Below are 20,937 nucleotides of genomic sequence, written 5' to 3' on the forward strand. Positions count from 1 at the left end.
CATACAACTCATCCTGTTAAATGTTTTAATATATGGCACCACTGTTTCATTAAACAACATCCAGGAATAATTAGTTCAGCAACGATGCCTTGGAACAAAAGCTCTTGATTTAGTTTAACTTTATAAGTTTGCCTCTTTTGATCTGCAAGAACACATCTGGGGCCTTTAAGAATGTAGAAAGAAAAATATTAAACGTTTATTAAGACTTCTGGTGGGGGTTTTCAAATGGCAGTAACCCTTTGGTACCAGAATGCTACTCAGAGGCTGAAAAGTGGTGAATTTGTTATGTTTCATAAACAATTTCTACTGTTTTGTCACAATTTTATGTTTGTTTGTTTGGTTATTGAATAAATGTTTCATTTTAGCTTATTTGTCACTTCTGTACGCTGTTCAGATACCTTTTCTTAATTTTTATTGTGGTCCCCACCTGGCTTAGAGTAAGTGTATTTTTACAAAGTTGTTATGATGAAACCAACTATATGTTTGTGTGCAATAATAATTTAGTTAATCATGGATTCTTTAATTTACACCATTAGTGCCTAGTAAAGGTATTACAAGGGTACATACTTTTCCAGTTTATTTTTGCATTCCAGATTTTGTAAATGGAAAATTTACAGCTATATTTGGGATCCTGAAATCTCCGGCTGTGCCATTGTGCATATGCACTTTCTCTGGAAAGTGAATGTTTTGATTTATTCTTTGGAGAAAAGAAAAATAGGTCTGGAATTTGTGTACTAATTTTAAAAGTACCTAATCTAAGAATTATTCTTTTTTGGGCCAAAAATGTATAAATGCATATAATACGTATAAATGTTACTGTTATTGTGATATTGTTTAGACACTTTCTTGTATTTTGTGTGTTGTACCTTGAGTGCTTTTGTGAGCTGCCCTGAGTCCCTTTTGGGGAGATGGTGGCAGGGTGCAAATAAAGTTTTATTATATTATTATAAGCCTTTGGATGTTCTTTCTAATTCATTATATATCATACATAACATATAGAATCATATTAATTTAATAATTTTAACATTTTGCAATATCTCTGTAAAATAATAAATATGTACCAAGACTAATGGAAACAAAGTTGTTTTAAAATTTGTTTTAAAAAACCCACAAGAACCTAGTGATTCCAGTCATGAAAGCCTTCGACAATACATTGTTTTAAAATTGTCTGTGTTTGTTTCCCCCCCCCCCATACCCCTTTTAAATTGGGCATGTTAACACGTTTTAATAGCAAGATTTATTTACCTTATTTACCTTACTTATATACCGCTGTTCTCAGCCCGAAGGCGACTCACAGCGATGATATTATAGTTTTAGAAAAATAGGGTTTTTTTCTCATACGAAAGAAGTTAACATAAGAAAGCTACTCCACCCCACCCCCCTCCTCTGGTAAAACACTTGATAATACTATTTTCCATTTCTTACATTATTTTAAATACTTTTCCCTTTGGCCTCAGTGTGTGGTTGTGGTGATGATGGTAGGGATGTGCGCATTATTGTTTTGTTTTTTAACTACAGGGTTATGAACTAATTGTGACCTCTACTCTTCATTCTTAATTGCTTCTGACCTACTCTGTTAAGTTAAAAAGAAATAACCTAACGGAAGGGTAACCGGATCGCTGCTGCCACACCAAGGAAACAGGCGAGCTTTGGGATGCTCTTTAATCTCTCTATCCACACAGCTCTCATTTTAATTTGCAAAATTGAACCCAGATCGAGAGCAGTAAAGCCTGAATACGGTAAATATTCATGCCTCAGTGATCTAGAGTAGCTCCATTACATTTCAGAGATTGGGAGAATTACCTTTTGGATTATGTATATTCATGGGCTGATTTTTATTTGAGATATAATATTACTCACATTGGGCTACATGTCACACATTCTACCAAAACCAGCCGCCTGACAAAGCTCCAAATGTTGCTTACACATAAAAAGTTTTACTTCTCTAGCATATAGTTTCCCTGCTTTTATGCTTTTTCAAAGATATGAGTAATAAACAAAAATATCCTGTTAAAAGAGGGGGAGGGAGATCCCTCCCTGTGGACGTTCTTCTATAAACCCTTCAGCCCTCTGTTTGCTACGATGCAGTGTTTTGTGGCACACTTTGAAGTCTTTGGATGAAAGTGCTGCTATTGTTCTAAACCGAAGTCTACAGTTAAAACAGAAAAAAATCATTCATTTCACTGGAAGAATGAATTTCCCAGAATTTAACTTTTATTACCTGGCTTTCCCCTTGTGTAATGGTTGTGGGAATTGGGCAGAAGAAGAAAAAATGTAGCTTGAAAGCAATTTTGATAACTTGAGGTTTAATTGGTATTAAAACTTAAGCTCATTTATAATACATACATTAAGGAAGAACAGGCTGAAATTCCCTTATTCTGCATCTATATGGGAAAAATGTTATGTTGAACCAAAGTGTATACAATGATTTAGGTATGGATGTACTTGGCTCATCAGATACTTCAGGTTGTTCAGTCAGAAAATTCTTAATTTATTTATATTGTGACTCTTTCGAAAGCTTTTACTTAAACTTTAAATTAATATTGGTGCCATTTACAATATTTTACCTCCCTGGTAGTGTTTGTGGGCCTGTCTAATTCTTCTAGTGCTATTATTTGATATGCTTATGGGGATTCAGGTCTCCACAGTGGGTCTGCTCTTTGGTTCACAATAAATTGAAATTATGTTTATGGCTTAATTTTGTTTACCTTTTTGAAAGGGATTCAGTCCTTACCAGTTTTGTTAAAGTACTTGGTTTTCTTGTGTTTTAGCCTGTTTTTACTGTTTTATCAATAAAAGACGTGTTAATTATTGTAGCTTGTTATAGTGTTTCATCAGATTTTGTGATGGAAAGCATATGACTGTTTTGTAATTATTTCTTGGAGACATCTCAAGTCTTTTTATTTGCATATGGGAGAAATTCCATTTTGCTAGATCAAATGTAGGAAATTTCAAGTTGATAACCTAGGATCTAGAACATGGGTTCTCAAACTTTTTCAGCCACAGAGCGCCTTTTAAAGCAAACGTTTCTCATGGAGTCCCAGTAAATGTTTATATTTCATATTACATTGTATTATACAATATGATATATTATATATACAGTGTATATATATCAGGCATGGGCTGGGCCAGTGTCAGATGGATGGAGAGTGTTTGTGTGAATTAATTCACACAGTGAAAAAAAAGAAGAAAGAAAGAAAGAAAGAACAATACAATATTTAGACTGAAGCACAAATTTAACTAATATAAACTGAACAGTATTTCAGTGGAAGACCCCATGGGCTATCCAGTACAACCCCCTTCTGCCATGCAGGGAAAGCACAGTCGAAGAACCCCCAACAGATGGCAATCCAATCTTGGAAATAGTAGTAGTAGTAGTAGTAGTAGTAGTAGTAGTAGCAGAAACCACAGAAGCTACCCTTTCCAACCCCCTTCTGCCATGCAGGAAAAACACAATCAAAGCACCCCCTGCAAATGGTCACCCAAGCCTTTGAAACAACAACAGAAACTTGAGGGAGGGGGCGGGGGAAAGGGTCTGGGTGGCAAGGAAAAGAGCCTGGGCAGCAAGGGATGCAGAGGAGAAAGGGTCTGTGCTCTGTGAGGATGCTGTTGCTGTTCCTGGCAGCTCAAAACTTTATTTTACCTGCATTTCTCGGGAGGAGGAAAGAGGAGAAGGTGGGAAGCAGCATAGTGCCACAGAGCCCTAAGGACTCCCCGAAGCACAGTTGAGATCCCATGATCTAGAAGAAAGCAGGTTTCTTTAATGAAGATCCATTGTTCATCTATGTTTGTTTATAGCACACTGATAAATCTAACCTTTAGTGTAGTCAATAAGGTCAATAGAAGAAAAGAAGTTCCAGTTAATTAGGAGTTCATAACTTACCTTACATACATGTTAATATAATCACTAATATGGAATAGAAAAGAAAGGAATGAAGAATCCACATCAGACCCACAATAGATGCAGTATATGAATACCTCAGTAAAGTTAATAAAGGTACACAATCTAACCATTCTCCATGGGAATTCCTGGTTCTGTAAATGTAGCTATTGAATGGATTCTGTAGTAAGTGTATCCTGACAACTTTGGGTGTTTCTCTGGCCAGAAATGTGGCTCAGGTATGTGCTGTCAGCATGCTGCTATCAAATCACCCTAGGGAGCTGAAACAGAAATATATGAGAAGGGGCCCTAAGGACTACCAGGTCCAATCTACCACTCATTGTAGGATCTCCAGCTAGAGCTAGTTGGTTAGCTTATTTTTGAAGACACCCGGATAAGGCAACCTGATACATACTTTATTTTTTTTAGTCTCTTTTTAATCATATCCGATAATTTTGTTTATTTAAGATTCAAGGCAATTCATTCAAAGTTTGAGAGTTTGATGAGAGAGCTGTTTAAATGAGTTTTTGACCAAAAGATGCTTTTTAGGAGACTTAGCAAATCAACCTCTTTTGCTACTGGTATAGTCCTGCAAAGTGGAAGAGGGGAATCCTTCAAAACAACCCCTAAGAATATACAAAAAGTTTTACATTTCTCTGGATCACACACCCAATTTTTCTAATGCCAGTCCATTCTCCATTAGTTATGTAGTTTCATCTAATGTAAGCATCACCTTGAATACTCATTGAATGACAGTGTTGAAGAGACATATTTATTAAATTTATATCTGCTCTTTCAAGCACATTCAAGCATCTGCATGTTTTCCAGGTGCTCACTTACCTAGGCATCAGATGGCAATGGAAATGATTTATTTATTTATTTACCATATTTATATACTGCTTTTCTCAGCCCGAAGGTGACTCAAGGCAGTTGTAAACATAACAGATATTAGAAGAAATCTTTCATTCCAAGAGCTGAGATTTTTGTACTATATTGTACAGTATCATTTGTACAGTATGAAAATAGTGATGCAGTCATCCGTTTGCAATATTTTCTATTCATTGGAGTCAAAGGGCTGGTTTGGTGTACATTCTTGAATTACAAAACAAAACAGAAACACTCCAATCCCCTTGTTATATAGTAAGATCATTTGTTGTAATTAGTTTGCATACTTTATAGTAGCATAGTTTCTTTGCAAGAGTAATAATACGTGCAATGTAATATATAGGTACATGCACATCCTGAATTAGGGTCATTCCTCACATCTGGCATTTTTGTCAACATGGTTTAAAATTAATTTTGTCCCTCCTTGTCATGATGTTGTCTGATCAAAGTTTTCAGAGTGAAACTTCAAGAGGTTTCCATGGAACCTCTTGAAGCTGCATTCTATTCGCCTGCTTAAGTAATGGATCAGAGTTAAGGGGAAGGTGACTATAAACCCAGACATCTGGAATGTCTTGTGCTTTTTTACCATGTCTCTGCTGAAGTTTTTTTTTTATTGTGATTGTGCTTTTCCCAAGAATCTCTCAGAATTGTATGGTCAGGTTTAGGGTGTAACATCTCACCAAGATGTATGGCACGCTTGGTACATCCCTCAGAGCTAATGGTCTGTGTTGTCGCCAGAGCCGAGGAGATAATACCATGCCAGTAATCCTCTTGTCACACTTATAATCTTTTATTTATGTTTGTGAGAAAAAAGAATTTATTTTAAAACAGAAGGTTGCATTTTGGATGAATATTGTCAAATGTTGGTATTTTAAAGACCTCTGGGATAGATATTTTTTTCAGAATGACTCTCAGCAAAGTTTTATAAGACAATATTCATCGTATATTCCAGTGAGAGCAAATAAGCTCCCACTGGAATTTTTTTTGTTAGTAGATGTTAATATTCTGTGAGGCATATTTGGGTTGTGCAAATTCTGTAGGAAAAGTATTGTGAACATGTGAAAAACTAAATATGCTTGATTCCCTTTTTCTTTCTCATGTCTCTATTGCTGCGTAGAGTAGTTAACATTCTCTTTCTTAGGAAACAACCAAAATTAAGCTGTTTTTTTTTTCAGTTTCCCCTATTTGCCAATACAGTGTCCTGTCTCATTAATATAATTTATCTCTCACTAAAGTATATGCCGGTAGCCTCATTTTATTGGAGGGGGACTACACATTATGTTTATGCCTTAATTAAAGTAGTCGAACATATTTTAAATGACTTAATTACCAAATGCCTTAACTGTGTTGCAATCTGCTTTTTATTTATCCCCCCCCCCAAAAAAATTCCATTTTATAACAATCTGCTAGTTAGGTGAATTTGCTGTGATTCCACTTATCAGAACGTCTAGGTTGCCTTTATCTCTTGTATCAGTCAGATGCAGTGACAGCACTGGAGGTAGGAGGATGCTTGGTCTCTTATCTGAAAAGGCTGAGAGCTATGGCATATGGAGTACCGATAACTTAATGAAAGTTGGATAAATAAAGGAAAAGAAGCTTCATTGTATCTGGAGAAAAAGCCATTAGTGCAGTTTTTGTATGCTGTTTTCTATTAGTTAAACTGCTTTGAAAATCTTAGTGGGCTTTTCCTTTGGTCTTCAAATAACAGGTTCTTTTCTTATATTGAACACATTTGTTTATCTTAAGGGCCTGAGCAGTTTGGGTGCTTTTAATTTATCTCTCCTTTTTGCATTTTTATCTGCATATGAACACATGGACTTCCGTAGTCCTTCTTATCCACAAAGCTTCTACATCATTTTTAGAAATATTAATGTGATCATCCAGATAAAAATATTGAACATTATTTTGTGATTTATTTTCCTGGCATTCTAAGATGCCACCCATACCCTATCCTCTGTTAAATATGCATCTGTTCGGAGCAGAAACGATAGTGTCGTGTTTGTTTCTTCAGGAAAATGTGGGTGCTACTTGATAAGTTATTATGAACCTCAAGTTGCTATATGATTAGTTTTAGACACACTGTTTTCTTTTTGAGGAACTGCACAAAAGATGTGCCATCTAAAATATATCTATGGATGGCATGAAAATGGGAACTCTGACTGCGGCAAGTATGTAAATCAGTGAGAGAAAGATCCCTCTTAAAATATTGAACTTCACACATTAATTTCAACATAAATCTTATTCCAATGTTGCAGATAAGATTAACTTATATGCAGTAGTAGCAGGAGGTAGGCTAAGCCCATTACCCTCCCAATATTGTTCCCTTTGGAGAGTGTTCACCTGAAGAGAACAGTGTCCGTTATTAAAAATTCTGATGTGAAAATAAAATCACAAAGATATGTGATATGATTACATTCTCTTTGAGAGTTGGTTTGATGTAGTGGTTAATGTAGTGTGTGGACTGGAAAACCTGGATTCAACGTTCTTTGGTAGCCTTAGGCCCACTTTTGGGTTTTGGTCTTTCAGTCCAACTTCCTCACATAATTTTTGGAAAGAAAAACTGTAGAGTGGTGAAATTCCAATTTAAGTTAACCATAAATTTACTTGAGGATATTGAATAGAGACACAACAAAATTTAGAAAAATGTATGCATTCCAAATTTGTTGCTAGCCTTTTATTTTGAATCTCAATTTTTACCATACATACTCGAGTATAAGCTGACCCAAATATAAGCCAAGGCACCTAGTTTTACCACAAACAACTGGGAAAACTTATTGACAGAGAGTATAAGCCAAGGGTGGGAAATGCAGCAGCAATTGGTAAATTTCAAAATAAAAACAGATATCATTAAAATTACATACAGCTTCTCCTATCCTCTCGGTAAAGCAACCCAGCTGGATTGCTGTGCCAAGAGGAGAGACCGCGCGCCTTCCTCTCCTTTCTTGGCAGAGCGATCCAGCTGCGTTGCTGTGCCGAAAGAGGAGGAGGCACGTAGCTGGTAGAAGCCCTATAAAGGGCTTCTTTCACTACCACGGCTTCCTGCCAGGACCCTCACTTGAGTATAAGCCGAAGGGACCTTTTTCAGCATAAAAATGTGCTGAAAAACTAGTCTTATCCTTGAGTATATACAGTATATGTCTGAAATGAAAAGTTTATGCTTCATGGTTCTGGTTCTTACGATGAAGGTGTACATTTGCTTAAAAAAGAGTAGAAAGGAATCTGAATTTTGAATGCTGGTATGCAAGCCATTGTGAATTTAGATCCAAATTTCACTTTAACCAAAGACATAGAACAGTTTACCAGTGAGCTTCCATAGAAACAGTAGATGTTGCTTAAAGAATTCAGAAAAGTTTAACAAGATTACACAGTTTTAAAAGAGTACAAACAAGAAATGAAAATTTCAAAGTATCATATAGCCATGCTACTAGACAGCAAGCCATGTTTAGTTTTTTCCATTTATGGTGTCTTAAACTTAGAGTTTGAGCATATGGTTTTGTTTATTCGATGAGCTGCCAAAGTGCAGCCCTCCAGGTTTTGCCCAATTGAATCTCCTATCAGTCTTAGCCTGTACCCGGCTGTAAGGAAAGCTGGGAGTCTCAGTTCAGCAACATTTGAATGGCCACAGTTTTCCCATCATTTATATTCTTGTTTTCTCCTATCAAATTCAGAGAAACACATAAAGATAACATACTTCTCTCAGACTGTCTGAACAAGTTGTTATAAGATGTTACAGTTATTTAAATATTGTTACTATTACGTGTATTTATATTTGACTTATATCTTCAATTTCAAAATTTTGGGAGAGGTCAACAGAGCTCTGTGGCATGTGTAAAAAGTGTCTTGATAACATCAGAGGAACCACCATCCTAGCAGATGTTCCATACTCATTACTTTTAGGGAGGCCATATTTCTGCAGCCATCCATAACTGAGCGGTACTAGGAAGATAATGTGGAATTCAAGGCATCATCCTGTCACAGCACAGTTATGAATGGTTTCAACATATCATAAAATCACAGAGCTGGAAGAGATCACAAGGGCCATCCAGTCAAATTTTATGTTCTTTTCCAGAGTAATAATGCAAGGTAGAAGAAATCTGTACTGTGTATGGTTTTATATTGCAAGTGAGGAAACCACATTTTTGAATGCTCTCTTCTAAAAAAGAAATGGTTGAGTTTAACACTGAGATGAGGTGCAGGGTAGTAGGAAGGAAGGGAGAAGTCTAGAACGTTTCTTCTTTATGTACTTGTCAGCTTTCAAGATTGATCTTTCATGTAGGACAGCACTAAAATAAATATTCTTCCACCTAGAGGTAGTACTTGTATTCTTCTAGTGTAGCAATCCACTTATATAGAGCTTTAAACCTAAAAATATGATTTTTGTGATTTGTTTCTTGTTTATAAACTTGTACCTGTAAGCCTTCCTGGGACCCTTTGAGTAGATGTTGGCGGGATATAAAAATTATATGATTATTATTACTATTATTATTATTGATGAAAATTGAGTGCATTATCTGTCCAGGTTGGTACAGTCAATAATTTGCAAGCTTTTCAAGGAAGGAAAAGGAATTTTAGTGAAATGTGTTTGAAAAATATCTTGGCTTCATCATCTCTGTGCATATTGAATTTATGTAAAATATTAAATCACTTCTCTCAGACCAATCTAGTTTGATTAATTGAGTGAGAGACACACCATAGAAACACAAGACTGCTGTATCCACTTTTAATAATAATAATAATAATAATAATAATAATAATAATAATAGTTGTTATTTTATTTCTTACCTGCCTTTCCTCATGGCCCGAGGCAGGTTAAAACGTAGCTAAAAACACGATCACTCTGCTGATGAATTTCATTCAGCACTGGAAAAGAGAGGAAGTTGATTTTTGTGGCAGATTTTTTTCCCTTCCCTTAGAAGTTTCTGAAGTAGAATAACTGATGTAACTCTAAGCTATTAGCATCAAACTAATAAGTGCAAAGCTTTTTTACTTCTTAACAGAGCAAGATGAACAGGGTAAATGAACTATATTGATGGGTGTAGTCCTGGGCATGCCAGACTAGTTTTGTGCTTATTATTGAGTCCCCTGAAGGGGAGAAAGGCGGGAGTAAATGAAGTAAATAAGTAAGTATTATTTGCAAGCTGAAGTAGATTTTACTTTTCATAAATGTCACAGTATGGTTTTAGTGGACGAATCTATGACAAGGGAAGGTGATCTTACAAGGATTAAAAGTTCATAGTATTTGCCTGTTTTCTATGTCTTAGAATGTAATCTTTATGTTAAATCACAACATGTATTTGCATGAATTTGTTGCACAAATACGTATATCATCAAACATACATAAATATATTATTGAAGTATCATTAAACACAATACTGGAGAATTGTGTTTAAATTAGGCTAGGCTGTTGGCTTTTCCCCTGATCAATAAGAACTGCCTCTCTTATATTATTTTATAACAAGGTTTTGAGACTATGTAAGTACATAGTCTCAAAACCTTGTTATAAAATAATATAAGAGAGGCAGTTCTTATTGATCAGGGAAAAAGCCAACGGTCTAGCCTAATTTAAACCAAACTAAACCAGATTATTTTATTGTTTTTAGCTATGACCCATTGTAATATTAAGAGAATAGCCTAATGCAAGTAGGCTTCAGCAAACATATATGGGAAATAAGAAATAAGTGAAAAGTTGAAGGCAACATTAAAAAAAAACATTCCAAAGTTGCTACCACGTGAATTTGTTTCACTTCTCAAAAATAAATCAGTGAATGTCTATGCGGACAAACCCATCTGATTACTCCTTTCTGATACTAAAAATGATAACAGATTAAAAATAATATTTCTTGTTATTATTTTATGATACAAAAAGTAGATAAAGATGAGATAGAAAGTTTTAGCAGAAAGCATGCATGTGGATAGTTTTAACAAGTAATTGCTTGAATAATTAGCTCCCTACAAAAGAACAGTGTATAAATACCTAGAAATAATTCTTATCTCAATTAGTATTGCTCGTTTTATATAATGGGATATCAATTTTAATAACAAAAATGCTTTGATACCTAAGTACATAAACCATAATAATTTTCCTTTTTCTGCTTTTCTCCCAAAAATAGGTAACCAAGAAAGTCAAGTCCATGCAGATGTTTCATACTCCGGTCACTTATGCCATGCAGGGTGACAGAGTAGGAATCTGTGTAACTCAGTTTGATCCAAAGCTGTTGGAACGTGGCTTGATCTGTACTCCTGAATCTCTCCAGACCATTCATGCTGCTATCATCTCTTTAAAGAAAATTCCATATTTCCGAGGCACTCTTCAGACAAAGGCTAAGTTTCATATCACAGTGGGCCATGAAACTGTTATGGGAAGAGTCATGTTTTTTAGCCCTGCTCCAGATGACTTCAATGATGAACCCATGGAGAACAGTTTGGATTTTGGCAAGGAATATCTTTACCAAGAAGAATATCTTTGGAGAGACCCAAAATCTTCAGAAGAAAACAAGGAGAATGACCAAGCTGGAGAAAGACAGATCCCTAAACAGCAGTGGGCTTTACTTGAGTTTGAAAAACCAGTCACTTGTCCTAAATTGTGCCTTGTGATTGGCTCAAAGCTGGATACTGATATTCATGCAAACACTTGTAGGTTAGCATTTCATGGTGTACTCCTACAAGGAATGGAAGACAAAAATTATGCAGAGACATTTCTTCCAAAGCTCAAAGTTTACAAGCTGAAACATAAAGAAGGGCAAGTGGAACGGGTAAGTTTGTATAATCCCAACAGAATGTTCCCTAATGCCATTAGAACATTTGTCAAAAATATCTTCAGGTGAAGGAAAACTTAATAGCAAGGTGACATGCAACACTGTGGACATATAAAACAGAAAATAGCTGTGTAGTAGCAGTGTTGTAGTAATAGGGGAAATTGAACTAAGTTGACAGAATCAAAAGATTGAGATCCTGACTCCATGAAAAAAAGACGGAGGAACCATTGAAGACGGAGGAACCATGGCCCAGTAATAGCTTCCTACTGAAGTAAAGAGGAACAACCTCTCCCTTTGTTTTGGGGAAATTCCTTCTCAAAAACAGCATGGGGCATACGGGAATGGAATAAGGTTGCCACTTGGCTTTCTTGTCATTGGATGCAAAACTCCGATTAGCACAAGTCTGGATCCAGTCCAAAGTCTTGGTTTGAAGATTGGGGGCATTTCAAACAGGGCTGGAAATTGTTTTGGAAAGTCCTAATGTTCTGGATAACTCGGGACAGCAGAGAAGATACCACTTACTCTGTTTCTATCTTCTTTCCTCTGGAGGGTTTCCTTAATGTAATTTTTAAAGTATTTACAGGGGTCATGCAGACATAGAGGTACAGCTTTCCCGGCTCAAAGTTGTAACGATGTTACATTGTTTTATTTTGCTTGTATTTGATTTGAGACTTGCTTATCTTGGAATGACTTTTGGAGAAAGTTGCAGTGAAATGTTTGGTTTCAGTGCAGGAAAGTATGAACAAATGGGTGATGAAATCACTGAGTGCTTTAAGAAAAGACCATGCTCTGATTTAATAGAACTACTGATTCAAATGGTCCCACCCTGCTGCCGATGGATGTCTGGAGATTAGAATAACTGAATTTACAGTGTCTATTCTTGGCATTACTAGAGGAAAACTGCATTCTCTTTGTCAAGAAAGGAAGTGGGTGGCTCCCCTCCCCTCCTCACTGCAATAGGGAAGCACTAAATAATAATGGAAATGTATGTTTTACATTAACAAGGAATTAAAATCTGCCTTAAAAATACTCCAAGGGCCAAACTAGATTTGTAATGTCTGGGCCAACTGAGAATGAAACTGGCTAAAGCTTGCCAGTTTCATGGAAGTCTCTTCCTAAAAAGCACAATATTTATAGTGTTCAAAGATTAGTTTTGGTTTACCGTGTTCCTCATTCTTGAAGCTAGAATTAATATCATTCCATCCACTGATTTAGAAGCTAGTTTTATCTTGCAGAAATTATATTATTTTAATTGCTTGAGTAATACTTTATTAGCACTGGTCACTCAGTGTCCCTGGTTCTGCTCTACCTTGTCAACAAGTAAAGAGAATCCACTGCAGATCACTCTGGCACTCACCAAATAATTGCTCATCTGTTTTTGTCAGTCAGGATGATGGCTTTAGGAGGTTGGATTAGATGGTCGTAAAGATTTATAACCAAGTCTTTACTTCTGGTGCCACCAGCCACGTCCTACTTCTCCAGCTGTCATGCTTCAACGGACCACCTACTTCTCACAAAGCTGTATGTTATCAGATGTTTCTAGTTTGTCTCTATCTAGAGAATGTAGGGTAGTTAGAAAGTGTTCTTTTTTAATATTCCATCTCCAAAAAGCAGACCAGCACAGCTCTTACAATCACAGTGAAGAGACACTCTTTCTCTCATTAGTTATAGTGTAACACAGTGACTAAGAGTGGGTCATTTCACCTGCAGTTTCCACCATTCCAGGCATGGGCATGTACATACACATACATGCACCTTCCAGTAGCCCAGTGCTGTGGAACTGCACTGTGGAAGAGTATCTTAATACCATTTGTGTGTACATATCCATCTACGTGTTGATTTATGAAGAGGCCACGGTGATCTGTGTTTTCCTCAACCACAAACTGTGTGGTCTCAGGAAAGCCATTCTCTTCCATTCTCTCTATCTCTGGAGCATTGGTACAGTGGGAATAATAGTAATGCAGTTTATCTACCCTTTGTTTCATCAATTTATGCACTTTTTATGACTTAATAGTTAATGAAAGATTGTCTGTGGAAAACCCTTACCTGGTAGAAAGATTCACTACTTTACCTAACATTTCAGTTGGTTGAAAACACAAAATCTCTAATGCTCTCCAAAAGTTGAAAAGTATTAGTGGGCATGTAATCATATGAGTAAACTCCATTACATCTAGTTTATCATAAGTATTTATGGGGCCATCTGCCATGAGTTCAAAAAGTGAAAGGTGAAGCATAGATTCATACGCTGACCTTTTGCATACCTTTGTTTTGCAAATGTTTGTGCAAGCAAGATTAGATCCTGAAATATTACTGCTTTGCCTATGGTGTGGGATACTTGTCAATGAGTAACCCTGTTGGAATAGAAAGAGAAGGAAAAATAAAGCCCTTCACTGTATTTGCAAAGCATAGCCTGACCTGCCTGTCGTTGTTTTGGACTTGTTTAGTGAAAATAAAACACATATTTCAGGGAGAATTATTATTTGCTGAAACTATATACAGAAGTCCTTTGGCATGGGCAGAAATACTAGAAGGTCATTGACCAACAAGGCTTCATTTGGGCGTATTTATGTAAGGCAGAGTACTGCATTTGTTTGCAGCAATAATTGCATAGTCGAAGGCTTTCATGGCTGGAATCACTAGGTTCTTGTAGGTTTTTTCGGGCTATAGGGCCATGTTCTAGAGGCATTGCTCCTGACGTTTTGCCTGCATCTATACCTCTGAGGATGCTTGCCATAGATGCAGGCGAAACGTCAGGAGAAATGCCTCTAGAACATGGCCCTATAGCCCGAAAAAACCTACAAGAACCTAATAATTGCATACTTTGCTCAGTTTCTGGATTTTCTTGTTGAAAAACCTACCAAGTGACCAATGCTTTGGAGATCATAATGTCTGATATGTGCTGACCCATCTTATTTTGTGTTTACACTATGAAATAGAAATCACAGCTTTATGCAAGTCTTCCTTAATACCTCCTTTTTGATATATTACTGTGGTTTTAAAAAGTCTGTGAGCATCACAAAAATCTCTGTAGAGCTTCTTATGGCTAGTCTCCTTCCTTGCCAATGCCCAAGGGATACAGAATTGGCAAAGTAGATCTTCCCTAGTTTCCCCATTTAAATCCTGTTGTATAAATCTGATGTTGCATGATGTCAGCATTTGGCAGCAAACTGAACTGCCTAGCAGAACCTGTTTTTACCACCATTAATGTTTCAGCTGCTTTGAAGTCTGAACATGGGTTTGCTTGGCTGTGCTTGGCTGCTGATGGCATGCTAAATGTGATAATAACACAGCAATGAGGGCGCTCAGTGAATAAAAATGCACAATGCTTTTCCAGGTTAAAATCCGCAATAAAATAGGAGCATAAGAGATGTATTTATTTTTTGGCTGCTGTTCTGTTTGCGATTGAGCAATTTTGTGAAGCTTAGGAATGTGGAGATAATGGCATTCTCATTTGAAATACCATTTGTTTTTCAAAGTGCAGAAGATGGAGGGACAAAAATAAGAACTTTAATGGCATAGGTGAAATATATGGTAATATACAGAGTATGAGTCATTGTACAATATTGGCTAATTGGTTACACAATTTTCCTGTGAAGGCAATTCCAAGGGAATAATTAATATTTTATTTTGAATGTAACAATAATATTACTTGCTTTGGATAAGCATTTATTTGGCAGTGCTTGCTAACAGAAATTGTCACTCACCATTGCTCTTGTTGCTATTAGATACACTAACATGTTTTGGCTTGCACAAGTGTTTGGACAACTCATTTATTTCTTTGAACTTGCATAAGAGTAATTTACAAATAACCTGGTTACAATGGGAATATGGTGAACTGCATGAGATCAAGAATAAGTTTGCATTCTGTTGATGTAGGTGAACTACACCTTCTATAAATCCCTCTAAAGATGTTTTGTGTGTCATGGGGGTCTAGGTCCATGAGATGTAATACTGCCAATACTTGTTTAAACCATATGTTTTGGGTTGCTACATTATAGGAGGAGGAAGGAATTGCATTAGTTAAACCTTTTTGGAAAGTTCCTTGATATTCAGGGATATGATTGTTCTTATGAGTTATTTTTGGAAATGAAGAAATGACCAATGAAAGTGGATTTCTCATTCCCCTTTGATTGCTAAAACATTGATACTTTGTTACTGGAAAGGTAGTGTTTATTTTCCTTTTGAATTAATAGGAGAGCTAACAGAAGTTACAACATTTAAAATAATGATGTACATAAACAATATTTACAGGTGAACTTATTGGGACATTTGGTCAGCTTTTACAGATATTTGCGACTAACATGTCCTACCTTATGCTTCCTGTTTCCTCCTCTTGTTATACTTTAACATTATTGCATGTTACTGAGAACCCCCTTGAAGGTAAATAATTTTAAAGATTCTAATTGAGTGAAACTACATTGGCTTTTTACCTGTCTCTCATTTCTTGGAACTGATTATTATTTAGTAACTTATCTTTCAGGAACTTCCACCCATTTTGGGTTTAAGCCAGTTGTATTCTTCATTTATATCATTCTTGTTTCCAAAATCATTCCACCGGGTTTCATATTCTGCAACCTCTGATTCTACCTATATTAAAGGTTCAAGATCATTTTGTTTGTTTTGCACACTTTGTATCTTTCTTCCTATTTGATGTTTGGGTTTGATTAATGTCCCACTAAGTCCCCTGGTTTCACTTCCAGCACCCAGATCTTTTGTTTTTAGTGTTTACTTTGGTACTTCCTTTTGGGCTATCATTTTCTTCCTGATAGGATTCAATTAAAGCCCTCTTTAGAAGGAGTATCTTGCTGGAGCCGGACAGTTTTTCCCCAATATACTCCACACATTAACAGCATACAGCTGCTTTAATGCTTCTTAGTAGTAAATCCCCACAATTGCTTTCCTTTTCCTCCTGCAGGTAGTGACAAAGTCACTTCTGTTCTGAAGGTGAGCCATTTGATCATAGTATGTAGCAACTCTCATCTGCCGGAATGATCAGAACCATTAAGTTGGAATGGTTCTGATGGTGATTTCTTGGTTCCAGAAGTTTGGAATGTTTTCAGCTCCTGTTGCTCTTGAAGTAACTGTGTTCCACTCTATGCCTTTATCACATTTATGTCTTTCCTTGACAGTTTATTACTGCTTTTGACCTTGCTATAGCACCTCCTCCATTCTTGTTTTAGCAATCTTCATTTTTCTCTAAGGAGGCCAAGCCTAGAAATCTACTTTTATTGTTCTCTTATCTTACAAAAGAGTGGGCAGCTTTCATTTGATTGTTGTTGTCATGTCCATTAAAATCAACTCCAGCTTATGGTAACCTATTAAGGGCTTTCTTCATAAGATTTATTCAGGGGAGGTTTGCCAATGCCTCCTCCGAGAGAGTGTGACTTGTCCAAGGTCACCTAGTAGGTTTCCATAGCTAAGTAGAAATTTGAATTCTAGTCTCCTGGAGACCAAGGGTGCATCTACACTGTAGTTTGGCACTGTCATGGCTCAATGCTGTGGACACTACAACTCTACAATATAGAGTCATTCTCAGACAAATTAACAAAAACTCTATGCCAAGCTGGCTCTACGCGGACATAGGTCTGAACTGTTGTGCTTCTCCCTCATGGCCATAAGGAAAAAACTGAAAAGTTGTTCTTGAATTTTCCATTAGCAATAATTGAACATTATGTCATGTTAATCTTAACTATTGTTTATTGAAAAGGTGAGTGTAATAAACCATAGTTTGAACTTTTCTTGTTTTAGTAAGTTCAAATCTCTTTAATATGCACCTGAGTTGTACAATTTGGACATGGAGGTTTTAAATTAATTCTTGAGTTGTCCCCTTTCCCCTCCTTGACTTCTCTAATTCTTTCCATCCCTTAATTTCTGGCTCTGTGCTCATTCTTCCCTTGGCCCCGATAGGTAGAAGGAAAGTGCATGAGTGACTTTTACCTTCCAAATATGAGCAGTGAGGTATTTCAGAGACTGACAAAGTGACTGCAATTTGCATTATTCTAAAATTAGAATTGACTTTTAGAATCTCTTAGGAGGAGGAGGTACAGTTGAAGGATTTTTTTTCATGTGGAATTAAAACCATGAGTTTGTGCTGGATGTCATCACGCAAAACGTAGCTACAGCATTGCAAACATAATACTGCAATGCAAATAATATTTAAATCAAAGGATTTTAAAACTGTGTACTCTGTATTAAAGTTTGTGTGTGTAAGGGAGAGCGAGAGTGACTGAGTCTTCACCTATGTTAATACAGTACTATTTGTTTTTCCCCCCCTGCAAACACAAAAGCCAAGGGGGAGGGAATATTTCATAAAAAATCAATGCTATTGTGTCCTCTGGTCTAAGCCATAAAACAAGAGCAACAGAAACGATCCCTTTGAACTTGAAATCCCTTTCTAAGCTGCTGATCTAACCTAAGCAAGAGAGGGAGAATTTACTAGTCAGAAACATTTGTTCCTTTTCCCCCTTTCCAATTTTTCTATTTTTTAGAAGTGGGGGGAAGCTCCCTAAGTGAGTTTGATGCTGCACCTCTTCCCATAAATTTAAAAAAATATTATTGTAATGTAGGTCAGTGAACTGAAGCGCCACCGTACACCATGGAGGATTAAAGTTAGAAAGGCAACCCTCTTCCACTCCCACTAGGTCATATGACAATATAAACAAGAAATGCAATGAGCCTTCAGCTTTTTCTTGACCTAATCCTTTGTTTATGCAGCACTTAAACTGACTTTTGGGGTCGTCTCTGTCTGGCATTAAAGCCCTTAAGCTTTTTGAAGTTTCCCTGAAGTTAATAAAATTAGTCTGCCCTCACGAGGAGGCCCCTGTCTGCTGCCTCAAAAGAAGAGTATGAATCCGTTGTTGTCTTTTGCAGCATTTGGTTTTTCAACTTCATATTTTATAACTAGAAGAAACAGGAGACGAGAGAGAGAGAGAGAGAGAGAGAGAGAGAGAGAGAGAGAGAGAACCAAAGCCCAAAAGGCTGCTCAGTTAATGGGCAAAGCGATTGCTGTAGGAGATGTTCGGAGCATTCAAAGGGGATTAAGGCAGAATCCAGTGATTGGAGTTAAATTGCTGGTACAATAATACGAGTTGGGTTTCAGTGGGAGCAGATAATAAGCTTTTGTAAAACGTATCGAAAGCAGGAGAGGACTGTGTTAAAATAAAGACAATTTTGAATACAATAACTGTTCACACTAGGAAAAATGCGACATTTGTCAAGTGTGTCTCTTTTTCAAGATAAAGGTCATGGCCCCATAGTCTCTAATAACTAGCTAGTAAACATGGACCTAGGGTATGCAGGCAAACAGAGAGGATGTCCTCCTCCCCCCCCCCAAAAAAAATCAAAAAATAATCTATATGATTAGGCTGGGTAATTTATACTTAGTGTAAATTGTAAAGCAAAACTAGGAATAGACACTGTTTATATCATCTCATGGGCAAAAGAAGATGTGGTCACTGTTTATGCATGTATTTAAGTCAGGCATAAAACAAGCTTATTTTATTGATAACTCTGGTTTTATAATTGCAGAACTTCAGCTTCTTAATAGTTACTTGTTTTCTCTGTGTTTTGCCAGGTTACTGAAAGCCACCTGCTGCTTCCATTACAGCTGATGAACTTACTGAATTGTATTAATACTTTAAATAATTGTCGGTAGCTTTGGGGTGGTTGTTTGAAAAGAGGGATCCCTTGTTGTCTGAGTATGATGGCCTTCCAAGTGTAGTGCCTTGGTGGTGGATATGTAGGTGACTGTGGAGCCATATTCTTGATTCGCATGTTCTTCAACAGTGAGGGCATCGGTTTCCAGGTTTCCAGGTATAAGGCAGTCCTGGTCAGTTTTGGCTTGATGCTCCTTCCTCTTGGCACGTTTCTTCACAATCTGAGAGGGGATATGATAGCCATGTATAAATATGTGAGAGGAAGCCACAGGGAGGAGGGAGCAAGCTTGTTTTCTGCTTCCCTGGAGACTAGGATGCGGAACAATGGCTTCAAACTACAAGAGAGGAGATTCCATCTGAACATGAGGAAGAATGTGAGAGCAGTTCAGCAGTGGAACTTTCTGCCCCGGAGTGTGGCGGAGGCTCCTTCTTTGGAAGCTTTTAAACAGAGGCTGGATGGCTATCTGTCAGGGGTGATTTGAATGCAATATTCCTGCTTCTTGGCAGGGGGTTGGACTGGATGGCCCATGAGATCTCTTCCAACTCTTTGATTCTATGATTCTATGATCTCATTCCTTACCCCCATTTTGGTAGCCATCCTGTGATTTCACAGTAGTGTTTATAGGAATGCTGTGCACTATATTTTAAAAGATACCACTAGTGACAACTGTTGACTTGGCCTTTGGAACAGTCCTTGTAGTAATTCTGTTCCATGAACCCCATGACATTTGCACATAATATTTTGGAGAAATTTGTTATTTTACCAGCCATCCAGATTAGAAAGAATTCTGTGCAGCGCCTGAACTTGTAATCTGAATTTTAAATGCCACTTATAAAAAGATTCACCTGTTTTGTTGTGTGTTTCTTATGCTGGGTTATCATTGTGAAATAGAGCTGCAATGCTGATTTTAATGAAGAATCGAATAGTAGCTTTCCCTTCAGTAAGGCAACGTTTTCTTATTTCTTTGCATGTCAAGACTCTTGTTATGACACAGAGGCACCGTGACTTCAGGGGTTAGTAGCATATGAAGATATTCACACCTTGGGGATTAGGCTCACTTGATTGCTCTTTGCCTTGCCAATGCCCCAGGGAGGGTCCTTTATCTTTCCCTGTGCAAGGAGCTTGCTGCCTCTTGTACCTGATTGCTTAATTATGAATCCAAATTTGGAATGATGACTCCCACTGGTTTAATAATTCTTTTAAATTAAAATTCAATACAGGTGGTTAAAGACATGAGGTTGAACAAATCAACACGATGACAAACTTCTTTCAGAGCTGAATTTTTAAAAGCTATGTTGGTAACAGTTTGCTTTATCCAGGCAGGTACAAGGATATAGGTAAAAGAAGGGTAGCGTAAAGGTGAAAGTTGTAGCTATACTTGCAATGCCAAGTGGCTGAGAACTTTGTAGCCCAGGAATATAATGGTTAGCTCAAACCAGAGTATTAGCATCTCCACGCTCTTGAATCTTGATTCTTATTATGTCCTTAAGATTATTTTGTCACATAACATAACAGAAGACAGAATTAGCAGCATTTCTTTACTGTGCAATTTATAAAAGTGCTCCAGCTCCTTTGTGTGTCTAGACTTCTCACTTTTTATCACTATGACATTAAAATCCATGTCCCATATTTTTAGTCATAATTCCTTTTCCCACCAACCATTGTTTCCGTGCTACCTTGCTTTTCATTCAGCCATTGTCTGTTTTATTGTATTCCCTTTAAATCTGTGTCTCATGCAAATTTTGAAATAGCTTGTTTATG

General features: G+C 36.9%; 1 protein-coding gene across 1 annotated transcript in view; it reads left to right on the top strand.

Annotated features, from left to right (window-relative positions):
• Positions 1–20,937, top strand: part of EEFSEC (eukaryotic elongation factor, selenocysteine-tRNA specific) — a 177,748-nt gene that overhangs the window by 96,640 nt on the left and 60,171 nt on the right. Inside the window, exon 5 of the mRNA XM_060766181.2 lies at positions 10,876–11,517. Within this exon, the coding sequence (XP_060622164.2) occupies positions 10,876–11,517 (642 nt within the window). The remainder of the gene's footprint in view (positions 1–10,875; positions 11,518–20,937) is intronic.

Source organism: Anolis sagrei, chromosome 2, assembly GCF_037176765.1.
Source record: "Anolis sagrei isolate rAnoSag1 chromosome 2, rAnoSag1.mat, whole genome shotgun sequence".
In the NCBI taxonomy this organism is placed as follows: domain Eukaryota; kingdom Metazoa; phylum Chordata; class Lepidosauria; order Squamata; family Dactyloidae; genus Anolis; species Anolis sagrei.